Genomic DNA, 19,367 nt, shown 5'->3' on the forward strand with positions numbered 1-19,367 from the left:
TGTTGCAGTGAAGAAGGGGTGGGACATAAAAGGAAAGAATATTTTCATTGGTTAATTGACACCCTAAAAAGTAAACGTGCGTCATAAACGTGTGTTCAGCTCTTCTTGGATGACCCCCACTCTATTTCACTTCTTTCCCCCAGATTGAAGCCCAGAGTGAAGCTGCCGGGGCCGAGGCTTCGAAGGACCGGAAACTGCGAGAGCGGAGCGAGCAGTACGCCAAACAGCTGGAGGGGGAGCTGGAGGGCCTGAAGGTAAGTTTGTGACTTTATTGCCATTTTAAATTTGCTTTATCTTTGACTGTTTTTTAATTTTAACTCAAGTAATTGCAATGGTATCCTTGTTAGGGGTATAGGGGACTGTTGTAGGCATGCATCTAAAAAGGGCATAATGACAATTTGGGCGACTCTGCGTGCTGCTTCTGGAGTTGACGGCGTGTGCGGTTACATCCTATCCATCTACTGCTCTAGATGTCACAACAAACCTTGTCCAAGGCTTTTCTGTGCAGTAGCAGAAAAGCATTTGGCTGCAATTTATCGAGCTTGCAGGGAGCTGTCTGTCTGATCCGGCCCTTAAACTGCCCTTAATGGGGAACTTCAGGCTAAATAAACATACTGTCATTAAGTTACATTAGTTATGTTAATTCAAATAGATAGGTAATATAATCTCTTACCCACCCTGTTTTAAAATAACAGGCACATGTTTGTGATTTCATGAGGGCAGCCATCTTTTTCATGGGGGCAGCCATCTTTTTTGTTGAAAGGAGGTGACAGGGAGCAGGAGAAACATTTCCAACTGTCCTGTGTCCTGATTACCCCTCCCAGCTGCACGCTAGGTTTAAAATCTCAAATTCAAAATTATCCCCAAAAAATTGCACCAAAACAGCAGAACGAGAACAACATTATTAGATATCCCATCATGCTTTGCATAGCATCAGAGAAAAAATGCCATGGCAGTTTTCTTCTGTGCAGCTAAAAATGAGGCTTGGGTAAGAAAAACAAAGTACTAATGCTGTGAAACTGTTAAAGAAACACCAGGCCTTTTCAGTGCTGCTGAGCAGATTTTTAGTCTGGAGGTTCACTTTAAAAATACCTAAATTCTTCCACTGGAGAGATGGAAAACACAGAGAAACCCACCCTGTTTGTATTTAGAGATAAGAGCCTGTCTAATGCTTGGAATACACCATAAGTTTTTTCAGCAGATAGACTGCTTGATAGATAATTTCCAATACGTCAGATCTTATTTTCGATCGTTTTTCTGATCGATTTCTCATAGAAGTAAATGGAAATTGATAAGAAAATCGCTCAGAAAATCGATCGAAAATAAGATCGGACAGTAAGTCGACTGAAAAACCTCATTGTGTATTCCCAGCATCATGTTAGGTACACACCATGCAATTTTCTGTTAGATTTACCTGCCAGATCGATTTTTTTCTAACATGTCCGACCTTCATTTCGATTTTTCCGATAGATTTCCGCTTACTTCCATGGAAATTGATAGGAAAATCGATCGAAAAATTGGATTGTGTGTCCCTAGCATAATTCTCGCTTATCTGCTAGTAATGAGCCACTGTAATTTGAGCTGTCATCTCTGTCTGAACTGTGCCTTGGTGTGTGCAGTTCAGACAGGCTGTATGTAAGCACAGGAGTTTAACCTTTTCTGTGCTCCCAGCAAACCAGGAAGTAACTGCAATGCAGCATCTCTCAGGAGCTCTATAAACTGTAACAAGGAAATGTTTTTCTTCAAAGGTTATTATGCTACATAATAATGCTGTTGCTTATCTTTTAGAGCAGAGAGGAAGTCCTGTGTTTAGATCCGCTTTAATGTCTGTAAAATTAGCATAACGTGCATTGTCTCAGAATTATTAAGGTGGCCATACACTGGTCGATGTGCCATTAGATCGACCAGCTGACCGATCCCTATCTGATCGAATCTGATCAGAGAGGGATCGTATGGCTGCCTTTACTGCAAACAGATTGTGAATCGATTTCAGCCTGAAACCGATTCACCATCTGCTGAGCTGCTCCTGCCGCCTGTCCCCCCCCGTATACATTACCTGATGCTGGCTCCGGGTCCTCTTCTCCGCATTGCACGGCTCTGTTCCGGCTCCATTACGGCGCTTCCTGTGTTACTCCGTGACCAGGAAGTTCAAATAGAGCGCCCTCTATTTGAACTTCCTGGTCACTGCAGTGACACAGGAAGCGCCGGGATGGAGCCGGAACAGAGCCGTGCAGCACGGAGAAGACGCCCGGGAGCCAGCCTCAGGTAATGTATACTTGATCGGATCGGCCGCCGCTAGCGACGCGCACTTTACCCGCGGGCGATCGAGGGTAATTTCCCGCACGGCGCGATCGACGGACCGATCCGATTTCGGGAGGAAATCGGATCGGCGGCTGCGTAAGCGAACGATTGGCAGCAGATTCGATCCCAGGATCGAATCTGCTGTCGAAACGGCCGGGAATCGAGACAGTGTATGGCCTGCTTTAGCAGTCCATTGGCCATCCCTAGTTACAAGTCATGTTGAGCCTTCCAGGCTTTGTTGGTATCAAATCAGTGTAATCCTGAATGTAGTAGTAATCCTGATTACAGCTGTTAGATAAAGCAGCCGTATTTATCTGAAGATCTCTGATCAGTGAAATAGGGTCTCTGTCATTGCTGTGGCCTGACTCCACCAATACATGCTTATTTTGCATAATTCGGAAAGTGGTTAGAACCACGTTAAGATTTTTTTTATGCTTTGTCCCATTAAAGGGAACATGTAACTAGAAGAATATGGAGGCTGCCATATTTATTTCCTGTTAAACAATACCAGTTGACTGTCAGCCCTGTTGATCTTTTTGGTGTCAGAAGTGTCTCAATCACACCTGAAACAAGCATGCAGCTAATCCAGTCAGACTTCAGTCAAAAATATCTGATCTGCATGCTTGTTCAGGGTCTGTGGCTAAAAGTATTAGAGGCAGAGGATCAGCAAGGCAGCCAGGCAATCTGCATTGTTTAAGGCAATAAATATGGTAGCCTCCCTCTCACTTCAGGTTCCTGTTAATCATAATTCCTTGCATCCTTTTACTGGGGTCATCATGGACATTCAGGCTTACACTATGAATCAGGTAGTCCTGGAGACAGGAAATAAGGGACAGCAGTTACATTTTAAGAGGTTCTACAGTAAAGGCTTCCATACTTTATCAAACTGAATGCTGTGGATTGCACACCACCTGCCCACATAGACCTACCTTTATCTGTGATAGAATTTACTGGTGGTATTGATATCCATTGTATAATATTGCTATGTCAACTGGCTTGTCACCTCCAGTACTGACAGTAAACTAGCTGCAGTGTGTGCTGACCTCTGCTACCTCCAATATGTACAGTATAAGCTGTTACTCTGTGCCTGGACTGACAGTAAGCTAGCTGCAGTGTGTGCTGATCTCTGCTACCTCCTGTATATACAGTATAAGCTGTTACTCTGTGCCTGTACTGATAGTAAACTAACTGCAGTGTGTGCTGATCTCTGCTACCACCAGTATGTACAGTATTAGCTGTTACTCTCTGCCTGGACTGATAGTAAACTAGCTGCAGCGTGTTGATCTCTGCAGCTTCCAGCATGTGCAGTATACTGCCTGACCTGTGTAGATGGATTTTCCCACCAGAATTTACAGCCATCTGTTTTGTGTCTCTCACCAGAAGCAGACGGGTCGCTCTTCCGGGTTCAGCAGCTCAGAACAGCAACAAGAAATCAACAAGCTGAAGACAGACCTGGAGAAGAAGACAGTCTTCTATGAGGAAGAGCTGTCCAAGCGGGAGGCTCTGCACGCTGCTGAGATCAAGAGCCTGAAGAAGGAGCTGCGCGATGCCGAAAGCCAACAGCTGACCCTGAAGAAGGAGATCCTGATCCTGAAAGACAAGCTGGAGAAAATCCGCAGGGAGAGGTACGGGGCCACTGGAGGCATCCTCTATCAAGCATGTATAATAGATCACTGTTATATATACAGAGAGGGGCGGGGATCACAAATTACAGGATAAGAACACATCACCATACCAGGATTAATTATACAATAATAGTCCATTGCTAATGTTGCTCCCCAGAGATGTGATGACTCCCAGTCTGCGTATTGATTACATAGATTTCGCTGTTACCTGCAGTTCATGGCTTACATCACTGTGCTCCAGCCCTGCATTGGTCCAGCCTGCTGCTCTCCCCACTGCTGCCCATTCTGTGTAATGAGGGGGAGGAGCGAATGGATGGTGTGTTCGGTGAAGCTCAGAGTGTCGAGGTTGCCATACATTGACCATCCAATTTGAACATTTTATCGAATTGGAAGAAAATCGGTGCTGCAACAAGCATGCCCGCTCGAAGATTCAACCAGTTTTAGAACGAAATTTGGTGGAATTATCGATGAATAGTCAATCGGGCGGCAAAAATCTTGGTCATACATGATCAGTCGGGTGCATGGCAGTGATGACGTGCGATATTGCGCTGACCAACGGATCCCCAGCTGTTGTCCTGCTGTGGGTGTGTGAGGTCAGCCGCTGTGGGTGTGTGAGGTCAGCCGTGTGAGGTCAGCCGCTGTGGGTGTGTGAGGTCAGCTGTGTGAGGTCAGCATGCTGTGGGTGTGTGAGGTCAGCCGCTGTGGGTGTGTGAGGTCAGCCGCTGGGGGTGTGCAAGGTCAGCCATGTGAGGTCAGCCGCTGTGGGTGTGTGAGGTCAGCCGCTGTGGGTGTGTGAGGTCAGCCGTGTGAGGTCAGCATGCTGTGGGTGTGTGAGGTCAGCCGTGTGAGGTCAGCCGCTGTGGGTGTGAGTTCAGCCGCTGGGGGTGTGCGAGGTCAGCCATGTGAGTTTAGCCGCTGGGGGTGTGCGAGGTCAGCCGTGTGAGGTCAGCATGCTGTGGGTGTGTGAGGTCTGCCGCTGGGGGTGTGTGAGGTCAGTTACTGGGGGTGTGTGAGGTCAGCTGCTGGGGGTGTGTGAGGTCAGCCGCTGGGGGTGTGAGGTCAGCCGCTGGAGGTGTGCGAGGTCAGCCGTGTGAGGTCAGCATGCGGGGGTGTGTGAGGTCAGTTGCTGGGGGTGTGTGAGGTCAGTTGCTGGGGGTGTGTGAGGTCAGTTGCTGGGGGTGTGTGAGGTCAGTTGCTGGGGGTGTGTGAGGTCAGCTGCTGGGGGTGTGTGAGGTCAGCCGCTGGGGGTGTGAGGTCAGCCGCTGGAGGTGTGCGAGGTCAGCCGTGTGAGGTCAGCATGCTGGGGGTGTGTGAGGTCAGTTGCTGGGGGTGTGTGAGGTCAGTTGCTGGGGGGGTGTGTGAGGTCAGTTGCTGGGGGTGTGTGAGGTCAGTTGCTGGGGGGGTGTGTGAGGTCAGTTGCTGGGGGTGTGTGAGGTCAGTTGCTGGGGGTGTGTGAGGTCAGCTGCTGGGGGTGTGTGAGGTCAGCCGCTGGGGGTGTGAGGTCAGCCGCTGGAGGTGTGCGAGGTCAGCCGTGTGAGGTCAGCATGCGGGGGGGTGTGTGAGGTCAGTTGCTGGGGGTGTGTGAGGTCAGTTGCTGGGGGTGTGTGAGGTCAGTTGCTGGGGGTGTGTGAGGTCAGTTGCTGGGGGTGTGTGAGGTCAGCTGCTGGGGGTGTGTGAGGTCAGCCGCTGGGGGTATGAGGTCAGCCGCTGGAGGTGTGCGAGGTCAGCCGTGTGAGGTCAGCATGCTGGGGGTGTGTGAGGTCAGCATGCTGGGGGTGTGTGAGGTCAGTTGCTGGGGGTGTGTGAGGTCAGTTGCTGGGGGTGTGTGAGGTCAGTTGCTGGGGGTGTGTGAGGTCAGTTGCTGGGGGTGTGTGAGGTCAGTTGCTGGGGGTGTGTGAGGTCAGTTGCTGGGGGTGTGTGAGGTCAGTTGCTGGGGGTGTGTGAGGTCAGTTGCTGGGGGTGTGCGAGGTCAGCCGCTGGGGGTGTGTGAGGTCAGCCGCTGTGGGTGGGCGAGGTCAGCCGTGTGAGGTCAGCATGCTGTGGGTGTGTGAGGTCAGCATGCTGTGGGTGTGTGAGGTCAGCCGTGTGAGGTCAGCCGCTGGGGGTGTGTGAGGTCAGCCGCTGGGGGTGTGTGAGGTCAGCCGCTGGGGGTGTGTGAGGTCAGCCGCTGGGGATGTGTGAGATCAGCCACTGGGGGTGTGTAAGGTCTGCCTGTGTTTAGGATCCCCAAGTATCAGTGTGTCCTTGTTCAGAATTTCCCCCCGCCCCCCAAGTGTCAGGACCCCCTAGGTGTCAGTGATGCCTAGTCCCAGGCCTGCAGTGTCAGTACGTCAGTGTTTAGCATGAGTCAGTCACATTACAGAAATAAACATTATTTGGGCCCTACTTTCTGCTCGCATCTTCAGTAAGCGGTCTCCGCACTGTTTGTCTTTGTACAGACTGCTGATCCAGAATTGGCAGGTTCCCTTTGCTTCTCCCGATACACCCTAATAAGGCAAAGTATAAAGTTGTAAGCTGTCTGCGTGCAAATCCGCAAATATTCCCATTATTTTTACTAGTAGGATTTATGTGTAAACAGCGAGGACCACGTAATGCGGTGAAAACCGAGGCCGGAGCCGTGATGCAGATCTGCGGGGCGGATTGCTCGTCCGATGCCAGCATTGCGCACGTTACGCCTTCAGTAGCTGAAAATATTCACCCGAAGGGCGTTTATAATGGAAGCGAGCCAGGAAAGGAGGCTGGATATATTCTATGTCAGAGCACCCGGCTTCTGTGCTTGTAGATGTAGTGTAGTCAGTAACCTAGCAGTTTATGGAATAAAAAGATCATGTTTGAAAAAAAAACAAGAGTTCTAAACTTTTTCTGTGACTCCGACTTGCTATTCCATGATGTTTGCAAAACTCAGCTTAAAGTACTCCTGTATTTATGTTTTTAGACCTGCAAAAAAAAGCACCACTGCAAAACTCACCTACTCCTGGATCCCTTCTCTGTTTCTCCTTCCTTGTCAACTCTCTTGTTCCGCCGCTGTGTCCCCTGTATCTGCTGGGAATTTCACCACTATGGCGCTGCCCCTGAAGTACTTCCGGGTCAGCGCCACAGCAGTGGCGAGGTCGGATGATACGAGAGGACACAGTGGCGGAACGGGAGATGTGACAAGGAAGAAAAGACAGTGAAGGGATCCAGGAGTAGGTGAGTTGTGCATTTTTTTTTTATTTTTTTTTTATTTTTTTTTGCAGGTCTAAAAAATATGGGGGTGCAGGGGGGTGTGATCAGGAAGGACAACTGCCACTACCTCCCCACCGATATTGGACATTCTAGTAAGATGAAGATTCCAACTTCCTAGAACAGGGACCCCTAGGGTCACTGGACAGAGAGTGGTGTTGTGACATATGTCACAGCGCCATTCAAACAACAGCGCCTATATCAATCAGCCCCCCTCTCAGTTCAGGGGTACATTAAAGGAACGCTATCGTTAAAATTGTAACTTTTAAATTGCATGTATAAAAAATATGCATTTCTCCCTGACTATAATGTACTATAAATCAGTGTTCCCCAACCCTGCCCTCAAGGCCCACCAACAGTGCATGTTTTGTGGCAATCCACAGAGGTAGTTAAAGGGACTCCGAGCACCTCTCATGGGCATGCCTTTAAGACTCCGCCCAGTACTGCAAACTACTTAAAGATGCATACCTTTCTGTAGCTTGTGTTCTTCTCTTTCGTTTGATGCATGAATCGCCGTTCTACACCAAATAGTTTTCATTTGATTTCAATTTAAAAATCGTGGCTGCCATCTTGGCTCTGTTATAGCTTCTGGGCCACCCCTGTCTTCTCTGTTAGAGAAGTGCATCACTGAATGAAGCAGGAAGAGGAAGTGACACGCATGGCCATTGCAAGAGGCTCCTCCAGAGGGGTCATAGCACGACTTTGTTGGAAGTCGTCTGTCTTAAAGGCATGCTCATGAGAGGTGCTCTTTAATCAGCTCTGCTGAGACACTAATTACCCCACCTGTGGATGCTTGTGGCTTCCTGCAAAACACATACTGTTGGTGGGCCTTGAGGACATAGTTGGGGAGCGCTGCAATATACAGGATCTTTTCAAAAAATTAGCATATTGTGATAAAGTTCATTATTTTCTGTAATGTACTGATAAACATTAGACTTTCATATATTTTAGATTCAAATACACACAACTGAAGTAGTTCAAGCCTTTTATTGTATTAATATTGATGATTTTGGCATACAGCTCATGAAAATCCAAATTTCCTATGTCAAAAAAATTAGCATATTTTATCCGACCAATAAAAGAAAAGTGTTTTAAAAACAAAAAAGTCAACCTTCAAATAATTATGTTCAGTTATGCACTCAATACTTGGTCGGGAATCCTTTTGCAGAAATTACTGCCTCCATGCCAGAAGCAATCAGCCTGTGGCACTGCTCAGGTGTTATGGAGGCCCAGGATGCTTTGATAGCGGCCTTAAGCTCATCCAGAGTGTTGGGTCTTGCGTCTCTCAACTTTCTCTTCACAATATCCCACAGATTATCTATGGGGTTCAGGTCAGGAGAGTTGGCAGGCCAATTGAGCACAGTAATACCATGGTCAGTAAACCATTTACCAGTGGTTTTGGCACTGTGAGCAGGTGCCAGGTCGTGCTGAAAAATGAAATCTTCATCTCCACAAAGCTTTTCAGCAGATGGAAGCATGAAGTGCTCCAAAATCTCCTGATAGCTAGCTGCATTGACCCTGCCCTTGATAAAACACAGTGGACCAACACCAGCAGCTGACATGGCACCCCAGACCATCACTGACTGTGGGTACTTGACACTGGACTTCAGGCATTTTGGCATTTCCCTCTCCCCAGTCTTCCTCCAGACTCTGGCACCTTGATTTCCGAATGACATGCAAAAGTTGCTTTCATCCCAAAAAAAGTACTTTAGACCACTGAGCTACAGTCCAGTGCTGCTTCTCTGTAGCCCAGGTCAGGCGCTTCTGCCGCTGTTTCTGGTTCAAAAGTGGGTTCATGCTTCCATCTTCTGAAAAGCTTTATGGAGATGATTTCATTTTTCAGCACGACCTGGCACCTGCTCACAGTGCAAAAACCACTGGTAAATGGTTTACTGACCATGGTAATACTGTGCTCAATTGGCCTGCCAACTCTCCTGACCTGAACCCCATAGAGAATCTGTGGGATATTGTGAAGACAAAGTTGAGAGACGCAAGACCCAACACTCTGAGCTTAAGGCCGCTATCGAAGCATCCTGGTCCTCCATAACACCTGAGCAGTGCCACAGGCTGATTGCCTCCATGCCACGCCGCATTGAAGCAGTCATTTCTGCAAAAGGATTCCCGACCAAGTATTGAGTGCATAACTGAACATAATTATTTGAAGGTTGACTTTTTTGTTTTTAAAACACACTTTTCTTTTATTGGTCGGATGAAATAGGCTAATTTTTTGAGATGGGAAATTTGGGTTTTCATGAGCTGTATGCCAAAATCATCAATTTTAAAACAATAAAAGGCTTGAACTACTTCAGTTGTGTGTAATGAATCTAAAATATATGAAAGTCTAATGTTTATCAGTACATTACAGAAAATAATGAACTTTATCACAATATGCAAATTTTTTGAAAAGAATTTGTAAATGTCCCTTTTCCTATGTTGCTGCCACTTACAGTTGGTAGTAAGAAGCTGGCAGATCTGATAGATTTTGGGCTAGTCCATCTCCTCTTGGGGGGTGGGGGGGGTTATTAGTATTACCTTAATTCTGTACAAAAGCACTCCCTGGAAAGGATCTGTGCAAAGATACCGGCTACCATACACTATTGTGGTGAGCGGCGGCCACAGAAAATTTTGGCGCCTGTTAGCAGGAGAGAGTCAGGCGCCTGCTATTTGTAGCCACATTTTTCAGGTGGCCAGTGCCGCCCGCTATTTATAATTAACTGTTTTACACGCCCTCTGAGACTAGGGGTCAGATTGACAGTAAAATTGGGGGTTTTGCCAAGGAGTTGTGGCCCTGTAGTGCAAGTACCTTATATACACTTCATGAACCAGTGGTCTGGTGCGGCCAGTAGGAAATATACATTAGCAAAGAACATATTAAGTGGCCTCATGCTCCATTTTGTCTTGGTTCAAACAATAACAACTTTATTGCACACACTTTTATCAGGTCACAAAAAGGCTCCTTTAAGGAACCAATGCACAAATGTTAATTAAAAAACCTTTTTTCTGCGCAGAAAGTTCTTACCTTAAAACCACCAGAGCCTGCCCACATTACCCCTCAATAGATGCTAGGCTTGCGTACATGGAGTCTGTCCGTGGACTTCTGTGCTCCATGCACTCAAGCCCAGACCACCTAACTGTCATCCAACAGCGCACCACCAAGCACACAGCAGCTGCCTCCCCCTTATGGGCATAAGTCCTTTCAGGATATACAGCACACAGCTGCAGCAATCTTGTATTAGCCGGCTTAAGCACAAAACAGCAGGTTAGTAGACTTTGCAAGCCACATAGAGACAATGCTGCCCAGACATCTTTCCTCCAGTGTTAGTCATAAATCATTATACTTGCGTTAGTCCACAGGATGTAGCCTCTCCCAGCTGGATGCCAGAGCGCTTTGTTTCCCCTCTTCAGGTAAGCTGTAACTGTCACTGTTTCTGGGTGATCACATGACAGGTGTATTCCTTGTGTGGGAGCTCAATCTCCTCCTTGTGCCTCCCAGTGTCTCACCCCAGTGCCACCGCACTTGGGGTGAGACACATTGACAGTAGTTGCAGTAAAGTGTCAGCGTTATTTACCAATATTTTACTATTATTGCCACTTTCCCAATGTAGAATATTGGTAAATTGACCGATCTTCTACTAGCCCATATTTCCTGGTGCCTCTTTTTCATGCACGCCTGAGCAATTGCAGTTCAGGAAGTGCTTTGTAAATAAGGAAATCCTGAGAATTCCCCATAAGGAGATGGACTAGTCCAAAACATGACATCTGTCAGATTTTCGCTACCTACTTTAAGTGACAGCAACATAGAACAAAAAGTTCTACGCTGGTAGCAATGTACATTTATATGTATGTATTCAATACACATTTTTTTTTTGGTGTTGTGTTTTTTTTTTGTTTGTTTGTTTGTTTTACGATAGTTGTCTTTTAAAGAACAAGCGACACCCATGCTAACCTAGCAATAAAACACACATATATAAGTAGATAAATACTACTTCTAATTACATAACAGATGTATTGTGCTATCCACGTAATGATTCCTGTGAATTTTATAAAGGAAAAGCAGAAAATCCTATTGCAGGCAGTGGCCATTTTGCCAAGCTAATGCTGACATCCTATCCTTCCTGACTTTTGTTTTCCCCCGTCCTTTCTCTTGCTCATTGTGTATTCATTAGATGCCCTCCTCCCAGAGTCTTTTTTATTTTTTTTATTTACACATCCAATCACTGAGTCACCCCAGCCTTGCTTGTAAACATAAGTGATCAGCTAGGCAGGGAAATAAATGGAAGAGGAGGAATATAGTATAGATAAAAAGAACTCCCAGCATTCAAAAGAACTCCCAGAATTTAACTTTTTGGCACTGTTTGGCACTAGGGCCAGTGTTCCTAAAGTATGTGATAACTCCAAACCATAACAGCAGAAAAAGTTTTGAATGCAGGATTAGCATCTTTATCACTTAATACACTCAGACCAGTTGCTGTTGAAATTTGATTTTTATGGTGACAATCCCGCTTTAAGTGGAAATGGGAGTTTCCAGAACTCTCAGCTGTTCTCTGAAATTCTCCTCTCCCCTCCTCCTCACACACTCACTCCACCCACCACATTGAATGTTTAGTTGTTTACAAAGCCCTATTTACTGAATCATTTGATTGGGCCAATATCAGGCCACGTAAAATTGGAATCCCGTCTCCTTTTGTTGCCATAGTGACTGTATAGAGTTTGGAGTACAGAATGGCTTCTTATTCCCATCTTCCTTCCTGTGTTATAGGCTCCACAGAACTTTAGGTGGACCTGAACTCTTGCACAGGACAGAGGGAAAACCAGAGAGAAATGCACCCTGTATGTATTTAGAGAGTTTAGCCTGTCTAATTCCCCCTCATCTGTGTCTAATCGCCAGTGTAATTTGATCTTTCCCCTGTGTCACCCGACTGCCACCGTAGAGAAGCTCATTGGTAATCACAGGATGTTAACAATATGTCTGCTTCCATGAAAGCAGGAAGTATCCACACTGCAGATTTGTTGCAGGATTTGTATCCGCTGTAACAAAGAAATGTTTTTCTTTAAAGGTTATTATGCTGTTGCTTATCTTTTAGAGCAGAGAGGAAGTTCTGAGTTCAGTTCCGCTTGGAGTGAACCAGTCATTTTGTTATAATTTGCTTTATGTGAGACGTGTAGTGAACACCCGGGAGGTAACAGGGTGTTGACTTTTTTGTCACCCATGGGATTTTATGAGGATACAGGAACTCCTGAGAACATACATTTTGTCATTGATATTTTTCAGCCAAGGTGAACGAGAAGAGTTTGAAGTGGAAGTTAAGCAGAAGTTTGAACGGGAGCGGTCGCTACTCTCCGAGGAGAACAAGAAGCTCTCTAGTGAACTAGACAAGGTATCTCCCAACCCCACTTTATTTCCTATTGGCCCGAATTAAAGGTCAGACAAGAATCGCTTGAAAAGAATGGCCCAACATCGATAAAAGACAGCAATTATTGTCCAAGTAGAGTCTACATGTGTCAAACACAAGGGCCACGGGCTGTATGTTATGTGGCCCTCGAGAGCTTCAATGTGTACCTTTGTAAGCAGTAAAGAAAGACAGCACACTGACTTCCCATCCAGAAGATGAGTGTTTCAGTTTAAAACATTGTCAGTTTAACCATTTGGGGACCGGCCACCTAACCCCCCTTAAAGAGTAACTGTCAGGCTGCAAAAGCTAATTTAAACCTCTATTCTCCTGTGTTAAACAGTTTAGAAGGAAGCCAAAAAGGCAATACTGAAGTTAAAAATCTCTCTTAGTTTTGATGTGTGCTTATCAGCAAGGATGTTAGACCCAAGCTTAAGAAGCCGAGAGCCGCATACCATACAGCAAAGCATTCTGGGGCCCTCCCCTCGGCTGCTAGTGATAAGTTACAGGGCTCTTGTTACAAAAGCAGCAGCCCACAGCACTGAAAAAACTCCCCGCAGAGTACACTGCAGGAGTCCGCTATTGTTCCTAGCCACATGGCTAATTAATATTCACTGCACAGTAGTGTTTTACATTACCAATCTTTTGTGTGAGTGAATCATCAGGAAGCAGGCAGGACATGAGGACACATTTGGCTTCATAGGAGACAGACAAACATGGAACCTGCCATGAGCTGTCAGGAGCATCATTCTCTGCAAATACTATATAAAGATTCTGTGAAATCCAGTGAAATGCATATGTAATGTATATGTAATGTAAGTACAGCCAATGTTTAGCTACTGATATATGTGTTTATTTTCTCTGAGACCTTATACCTAACAGCTCCTCTTTAAGGATGAGGTGTTTTTGCTGGGGGAGGGGGGCGTTTGGGGGGGTCAGGCAGCCGGATCCCCAGTGGTGCTTTCTGGGCACTGTGTCCCCTTTGTAGCCCGGTGTCCCCCGTCGCTGGCAGCTATCACTCACCTTCCAGGCTCCAGCGATAAGCCGCAGTGGACCCCTCTACTCCGGCCGGCATCTCCGCTCCTACTGCACCTCAGTTCCGGGTCGCGGCTTGATGACATCATCAAGCCAGGCCCTGGCGCTGACATCAGAGGGAGCAGAGAGGCCGACAAGCGGTGGGGAGCGCCGATCGTCGCGGAAATGGCAGTGAGGTGAGTGGACCCTCTTCTTTCCCCCCTACCGCCGCAGCTGTCGAAGTGATAACGTTGATCCGCCGGTGATCGTAGTGATCACGTGATCAGGAGCCATACGTGATGGCTGCTGATCACTAGGGGGAGATGCCAGCTTAATCTCCTCTCTCGGGAGCGGAAACAGCGGCTGGCGTAGATCCTACGCCGCATCATAGTTATGCGGCCACAAGTGCGGCATAGGATCTACGCCGCTAGTCCTCAAAAGGTTAAGCCTGGGTGCAGCAACAACACACAGGACCCCTCCTCAAATACAACGCCCCTACCCAAGTGGGTGGTAATACACATACACCTACACACCTTTACCCCTGACACCAGGGCCAGATTTACCATAAGGCACTGTAGGCATGTGCCTATAGGCGCCTAATGATGGAAAGGCGGCTCACTCCCCTCCTGTAGTGTCTCAATCCCTCCTTCCCTATGCAGAGTCTTGAGCAGAGCATAAATGATCGGTTACTCCCCCAGCTCTCAGCATTTCACTGATAAGATCTCCCTTCAGTCAGGGACATTTCTAGCTACTTAATACTTGGGGGCACCTCAAGCTACTTAGTGTTAGGTAGCCAGAGCTATTCTCTATATTAAGTGGCACCTGTAGATACCTATGGCGGGCAAGGGAAGTAAGGAAGAAGTGACAGCTGGGACAGCCAGCACAATTGTGGTGCGGTTTTGCCAGGGTTTGTAGGGTCTTATAAGGCGAAGTCTAAGGTGCCAGGACATCTGTGCCTATAGGCTTCTGCGATGTAAATCCGGGCCTGCCCGGCACCATCTCCCCACATAGCAGAGTAGCACAGCAGAACAGTGCAATATTTACATGCTCCAGCACTGCATCACGTCTCTTCTGTTCTTCTCAGCAGCTGCACGCTCTGTGCTTCTACACCTCCAGCTTCTAATCACGTGGCATGCATTAAAGGGAATGTCCAGGCAGCCAAAAAAAGACATTTACTTACCCGGGGCTTCCTCCAGCTGCTATGTCCCTCGCCGCAGCTCCGCTCTCAGCCGCTGGCTCCCGGTCCCCGACGGTGCAAAGGCCGACCTTGCCAGGTCACTCTCTACTGCGCCTGCGCGAACGCCGCTGTTAATCACTGTGGTGTGAATCTTAAAGTGAACCAGAGACGAAGCACCCTCATGTATTTTACCATATATATCAGAGGGAACATTCGAGAAAACGCCTACCCTGCTCTGTTTCATTCTTCACTGCTCAGCCTGCTTCTTAGCAGCCCTGATAAAATCCCCGACTGAGCATTCAGTCTGGCTTTGCTCAGGAATCATTATAGCCGAGTCTGTCTTCTCTGATGTCTTTTCAAGAGCAAGCTTGCCCCCTTGTGGCTCTGCTTTCCCCTTTCTGTATACTTGCAGCATCACAGAGAGCTGTTATGAGATGGGAGGAGCTGCTAATGTAAGGGTATATTGAAAAACATTTTTTTTAATCTATAGTTGTTAGTCATAAGAGGTTTTTAGAAATGGTGATTTCATTTGGCACACAGCCCACTAAATAACATGCTTTTCTGATGAACTGTGTTTAGCATGGAGTTTTAGTAAAAAAACAAAACAAAAAAAAACAGCACACCAGAGCGGTGAAAATACCAGGTATAGTATTTATTTTGTAAAATCTATCAGGGGATATGTTTATTTGATGCCAAAACGTTCATCTCTGTTTTCCTTTAAATAATTTTGCCAGTGATTTAGACTAAGTTATATATTTTCGCCCCTAACGTGATTGAGTTTGACACATCTGCTGTCGATCCATCCTGGCAAATTTGTTTAGAAGATAATAGATGATAGACTTTCCTGGCGAACCGTAGCAAACTATCGATCTATTCAAAGTACTCACATGTAGCAAATTTCACACTTCTGGGTCCGCCTTTTTTCACTCCGGTGGACTGTCATCATGGCGTTGCTGAATTTGAATTTGCTCAGATGTCGTTTGCTCGTCGCGAACTGTTGGGGATTGCTTTTTTATTTTATTTTACTAACGTCGATCAAGTGTGTGTATGAAGTTGAACACCGGATAATTGGCTTTAGCCTCACTTTGTGTTGTAGCACGGCGTCCTGTAATTTGCACCCGTTCTGATCCTATTTGCGTTTCTTTTCCCAGCTGAACGGCGTGCTGGAGAGGCAGAGCGTAAACAGCCGGCAGCTGGAGGAGGAGATGAGGGATCTGGCAGATAAGAAGGAATCGGTGGCACACTGGGAAGCGCAGATCACGGAGATCATCCAATGGTTGGTATCATTCAGCGGCGTACATGTATAATCCATTTACTTCTGTGTGCCGTGCCTGGGATTACTCTCTATAAAGTGCATCACACAAATGGGCAGCATTGCTATCCTGGCCAGGCTGATTTCTAATCCAGTATTATTACTAGATAATGCGTCCATTCTATTCTGAAATCCTGTCCGATTCCCCCCTCCCCCGCACTCAGAAGTGTTACTCTGTCATGCAGGAGTTTTATGGCTTTTAATTAGTTATCAGTGAGCTTTACGCTACAGTGAGAAAAAAAAGGAACACCCCTTCGTTAATGTACATGTTTATCTCATGTTACTTGTCAGTTCAGGTACCTTTTAAGCAGGCTTTCCCAGCATATTAATAGCCGAGACTTTTGTTATTACGTTGTTGATCCCAGTGCCGAAATCAAGCAGTAACCCTGACAAACGCCAGAGCTTAATTGAATGTTGCCAAATTTAGCCTGTCCGACCTGTGCTGACACTGCTGAGGAATTACAGCCATTCATTACAGGGTCTCTTTGAGCTGGGCTGCGTCATGTCACATCTCTAAAACAGGACTCTTAGCTGTAGAGTATTTGGGTTCACTAAGCCAGTCCATTGGATGCTAATCATTTTGGTTAATGTGGGAAATTAATGTAAATTGCATGCAGATGGGAATTAGGCCAATCAAAATCAACAGGAAGTGAATTTTCTAAATTCCAAGGTGCATGCCATTAGTATTTATTTCCCATGACCGTCTCTGCTACTCACTGATCTATCAGAGGCTGTATATAAAGGCACCAGCTGAAACTACTGTGTATTGGACTTGTCCCACTTATTGATTTTTTTTTTCAATATCATACTGTATGTTTAAAGTGGACCTGAACTCTTGCACAGGACAGAAGGAAAATATAGAGAAATGCACCCTGTGTGTATTTAGAGAGTTTAGCCTGTGTAATTCCCCCTCATCTGTGACTAATCATAAGTTGTAATTTGATCCTCCACTGTGTCACCTGACTACCTATGGCAGATAAGCCCATAGGAAAGCACAGGCTGTAAACAATAGGTCTGCTTCCATGAATCAGGAAGTAGAAACTATGCAGATTTATTTTAGGATTTGTATCGGCTGTAAGAAATAAGTGTTTTTCTGTAAAGGTTATTATGCTGTTGTGTACCTTTTTAGAGCAGAGAGGAGGTCTAGTTCAGGTCTGCGTAAAAACGTAGTTAGGCTTCTTGCACACTGAAAGCGATTCCGATTCAGATTCCGCTTTTTAATCAGTTTTTACCTCCGATTCAGATTCAGATTTGCAGTGTGCAAGGAGCAAACTGCAAATCTGAATCTGAATCGGAAGTAAAAACAGATTAAAAAGCGGAATCTGAATTGCTTGCAGTGTGCAAGAGGCCTAAGGGTTTTTTCTGTTTTTTTTACTTGAAATATTTTGTATTGCAGTTCGACCATGTTAATGAGTTTGCAAAGAGTTCAGGTTGTTAATTGACAAAACTTATTTAAGCAATGAGTTCTTTTAAAGAAGTTCACTTGAAATGTGATAGAAGGGATCACAATTCTGGACTTTTTATGCTGGGCATACACGGCTCGATTTTGCCGCTCGATCGTTTTGACGCTCGATTCCGCAGTCAGGCCTGGAACCCACTGAAATCCGCAAACGCAAAACGCAACCGCTAGCGTTTTGCATGAGCGGTTTGCAAGCGGATTCATGCGAGTTTTCGGTCGCGTTTTGCAACAGTGTATTTTTTTCCTCAGCGGTTGTGTAGCGTTTTGCGTTTCGCGTTTTTATCCTGATTGGTCCTGTGAATTATTTTTAATTTTGTTACAGTGTGCTGAACCGCAAAACGCTAGCAAAACCGCTCAGTTTAGGTTTTGCTGAGCGTTTCTGCTAGCGTTTCAATACTTTACATTGAAGCGCTAACGCTCCCAAAATGCTGCAGGTCCTGCGTTTGCGTTTCTGAGAAACGCAAACGCTCCTGTGGAAGTTGCCCCATCCATTAACATCAGCTGAGCGTTTTGGCAAAACGCTAGCGTATCGCAGCGCTGCCAAAATGCTCAAAAAAACGCTCTTGTGGGTTCCAGCCCTCAATTCTCTTCCGCTCGTTTTTCTTTTTCCATTCACTTCAGTCCAAAATCGACCGGAGAAACGATCGGGCGGGAGATCGGACATGTGGGGAAATTGTTTTTCGAGCCATCTTAATGGTTCAAAATCAAGCCGTGTATTCCCAGCATTAAGGTGGTCTTGCATGTCTCAATCTGCCGCTTTCTGATAAATCCCTCTCTGATCGAATCTGATCAGAGAGCGATCTGTTGCCTGCCCATACATTGCAGATTTCCAACTGATTTCAACATGCAACCTATGGGAAATCAACCCTTGCGCCACCGCTGCCTGTCACTCTTCGACCCCCTCCTCCAAGTGTATGTTTCACCCTTCCTCAAATCACCTCCGACCCCAAACGCCAGCGTGACTCTTCCAGCGTCTTCTTGATTTGTCACCATAAGGGTCTGAACCATGTGACACCAGCACAACATGTAATGTCACTACAAGCACCAGTGTCACATGGTACAAATGCTCGCAGTGACGGTCCAAAAAGACAGGTGAGCCGGCAACAATCACTACGGGCCTGGGAAATGAAAGGCCGTTACTGCCGCGCACATGATCGAGCGATCAAGATTTCCCAGCATGCCCGAACAATTCTTTTTGGCCAGAAGTCGATCGAAATGATTGATCAGGTGGCCATGTTGCAGCTTCAATTTCAGCCAGATGTGATCATTATGATCGAATCCGCCGAATATTGATGCCAAAAAAAATCGAGCAATGTATGGGCTGTACTTCCCAGAATATAACATTAGTTTATCCGATGTCCTAGCACAGTGATCTGCAAACTTGGCTCTCCAGCTGTTAAGGAACTACAAGTCCCACAATGCATTTGGCTTTGTGAATCATGACTGTGGCTGTCACACTCCTGCAACGCATTATGGGACTTGTAGTTCGTTAATAGCTGGAGAGCCAAGTTTGCAGATCACTGTCCTAGCAGGTCGGAAGCTGCCACCTGCAGAATGGTATTCCTTTGCCTGAGAGCTCCCCCTGCTGGATGTACATGATAAAAGAATGCAATCCAACTATCCCCATAAGTAAAATGCAAGTTTTCAAACTATCATTGGGAATCAGTGTTAAAGAGGAACTGTCGCGAAAATCTTAAAATTTAAAACACATACAAATAAGAAGTACATTTCTCCCAGAGTACAATGAGCCATAAATTACCTTTCTCCTACTTCCTGTCACTTACAATAAGAAGTAGAAATCTGTCATTACCGATTTTGGGCTAGCCCATCTTCTCATAGGGAACTTCTCGTTTTTTTTTAAAAGCAC

The 19,367-nt window shown here is 46.1% G+C and overlaps 1 protein-coding gene across 8 annotated transcripts in view; it reads left to right on the forward strand.

Annotated features, from left to right (window-relative positions):
- Positions 1-19,367, forward strand: part of CDC42BPA (CDC42 binding protein kinase alpha) — a 275,310-nt gene that overhangs the window by 183,149 nt on the left and 72,794 nt on the right. For all 8 annotated transcript variants that reach the window (XM_068232799.1, XM_068232801.1, XM_068232798.1 and 5 more), the window contains 4 exons: positions 144-254; positions 3,682-3,926; positions 12,421-12,526; positions 15,881-16,005. In XM_068232799.1, the coding sequence (XP_068088900.1) occupies positions 144-254; positions 3,682-3,926; positions 12,421-12,526; positions 15,881-16,005 (587 nt within the window). The remainder of the gene's footprint in view (positions 1-143; positions 255-3,681; positions 3,927-12,420; positions 12,527-15,880; positions 16,006-19,367) is intronic.

The sequence above is a fragment of the Hyperolius riggenbachi genome, chromosome 4, assembly GCF_040937935.1.
Source record: "Hyperolius riggenbachi isolate aHypRig1 chromosome 4, aHypRig1.pri, whole genome shotgun sequence".
NCBI classification, from domain to species: domain Eukaryota; kingdom Metazoa; phylum Chordata; class Amphibia; order Anura; family Hyperoliidae; genus Hyperolius; species Hyperolius riggenbachi.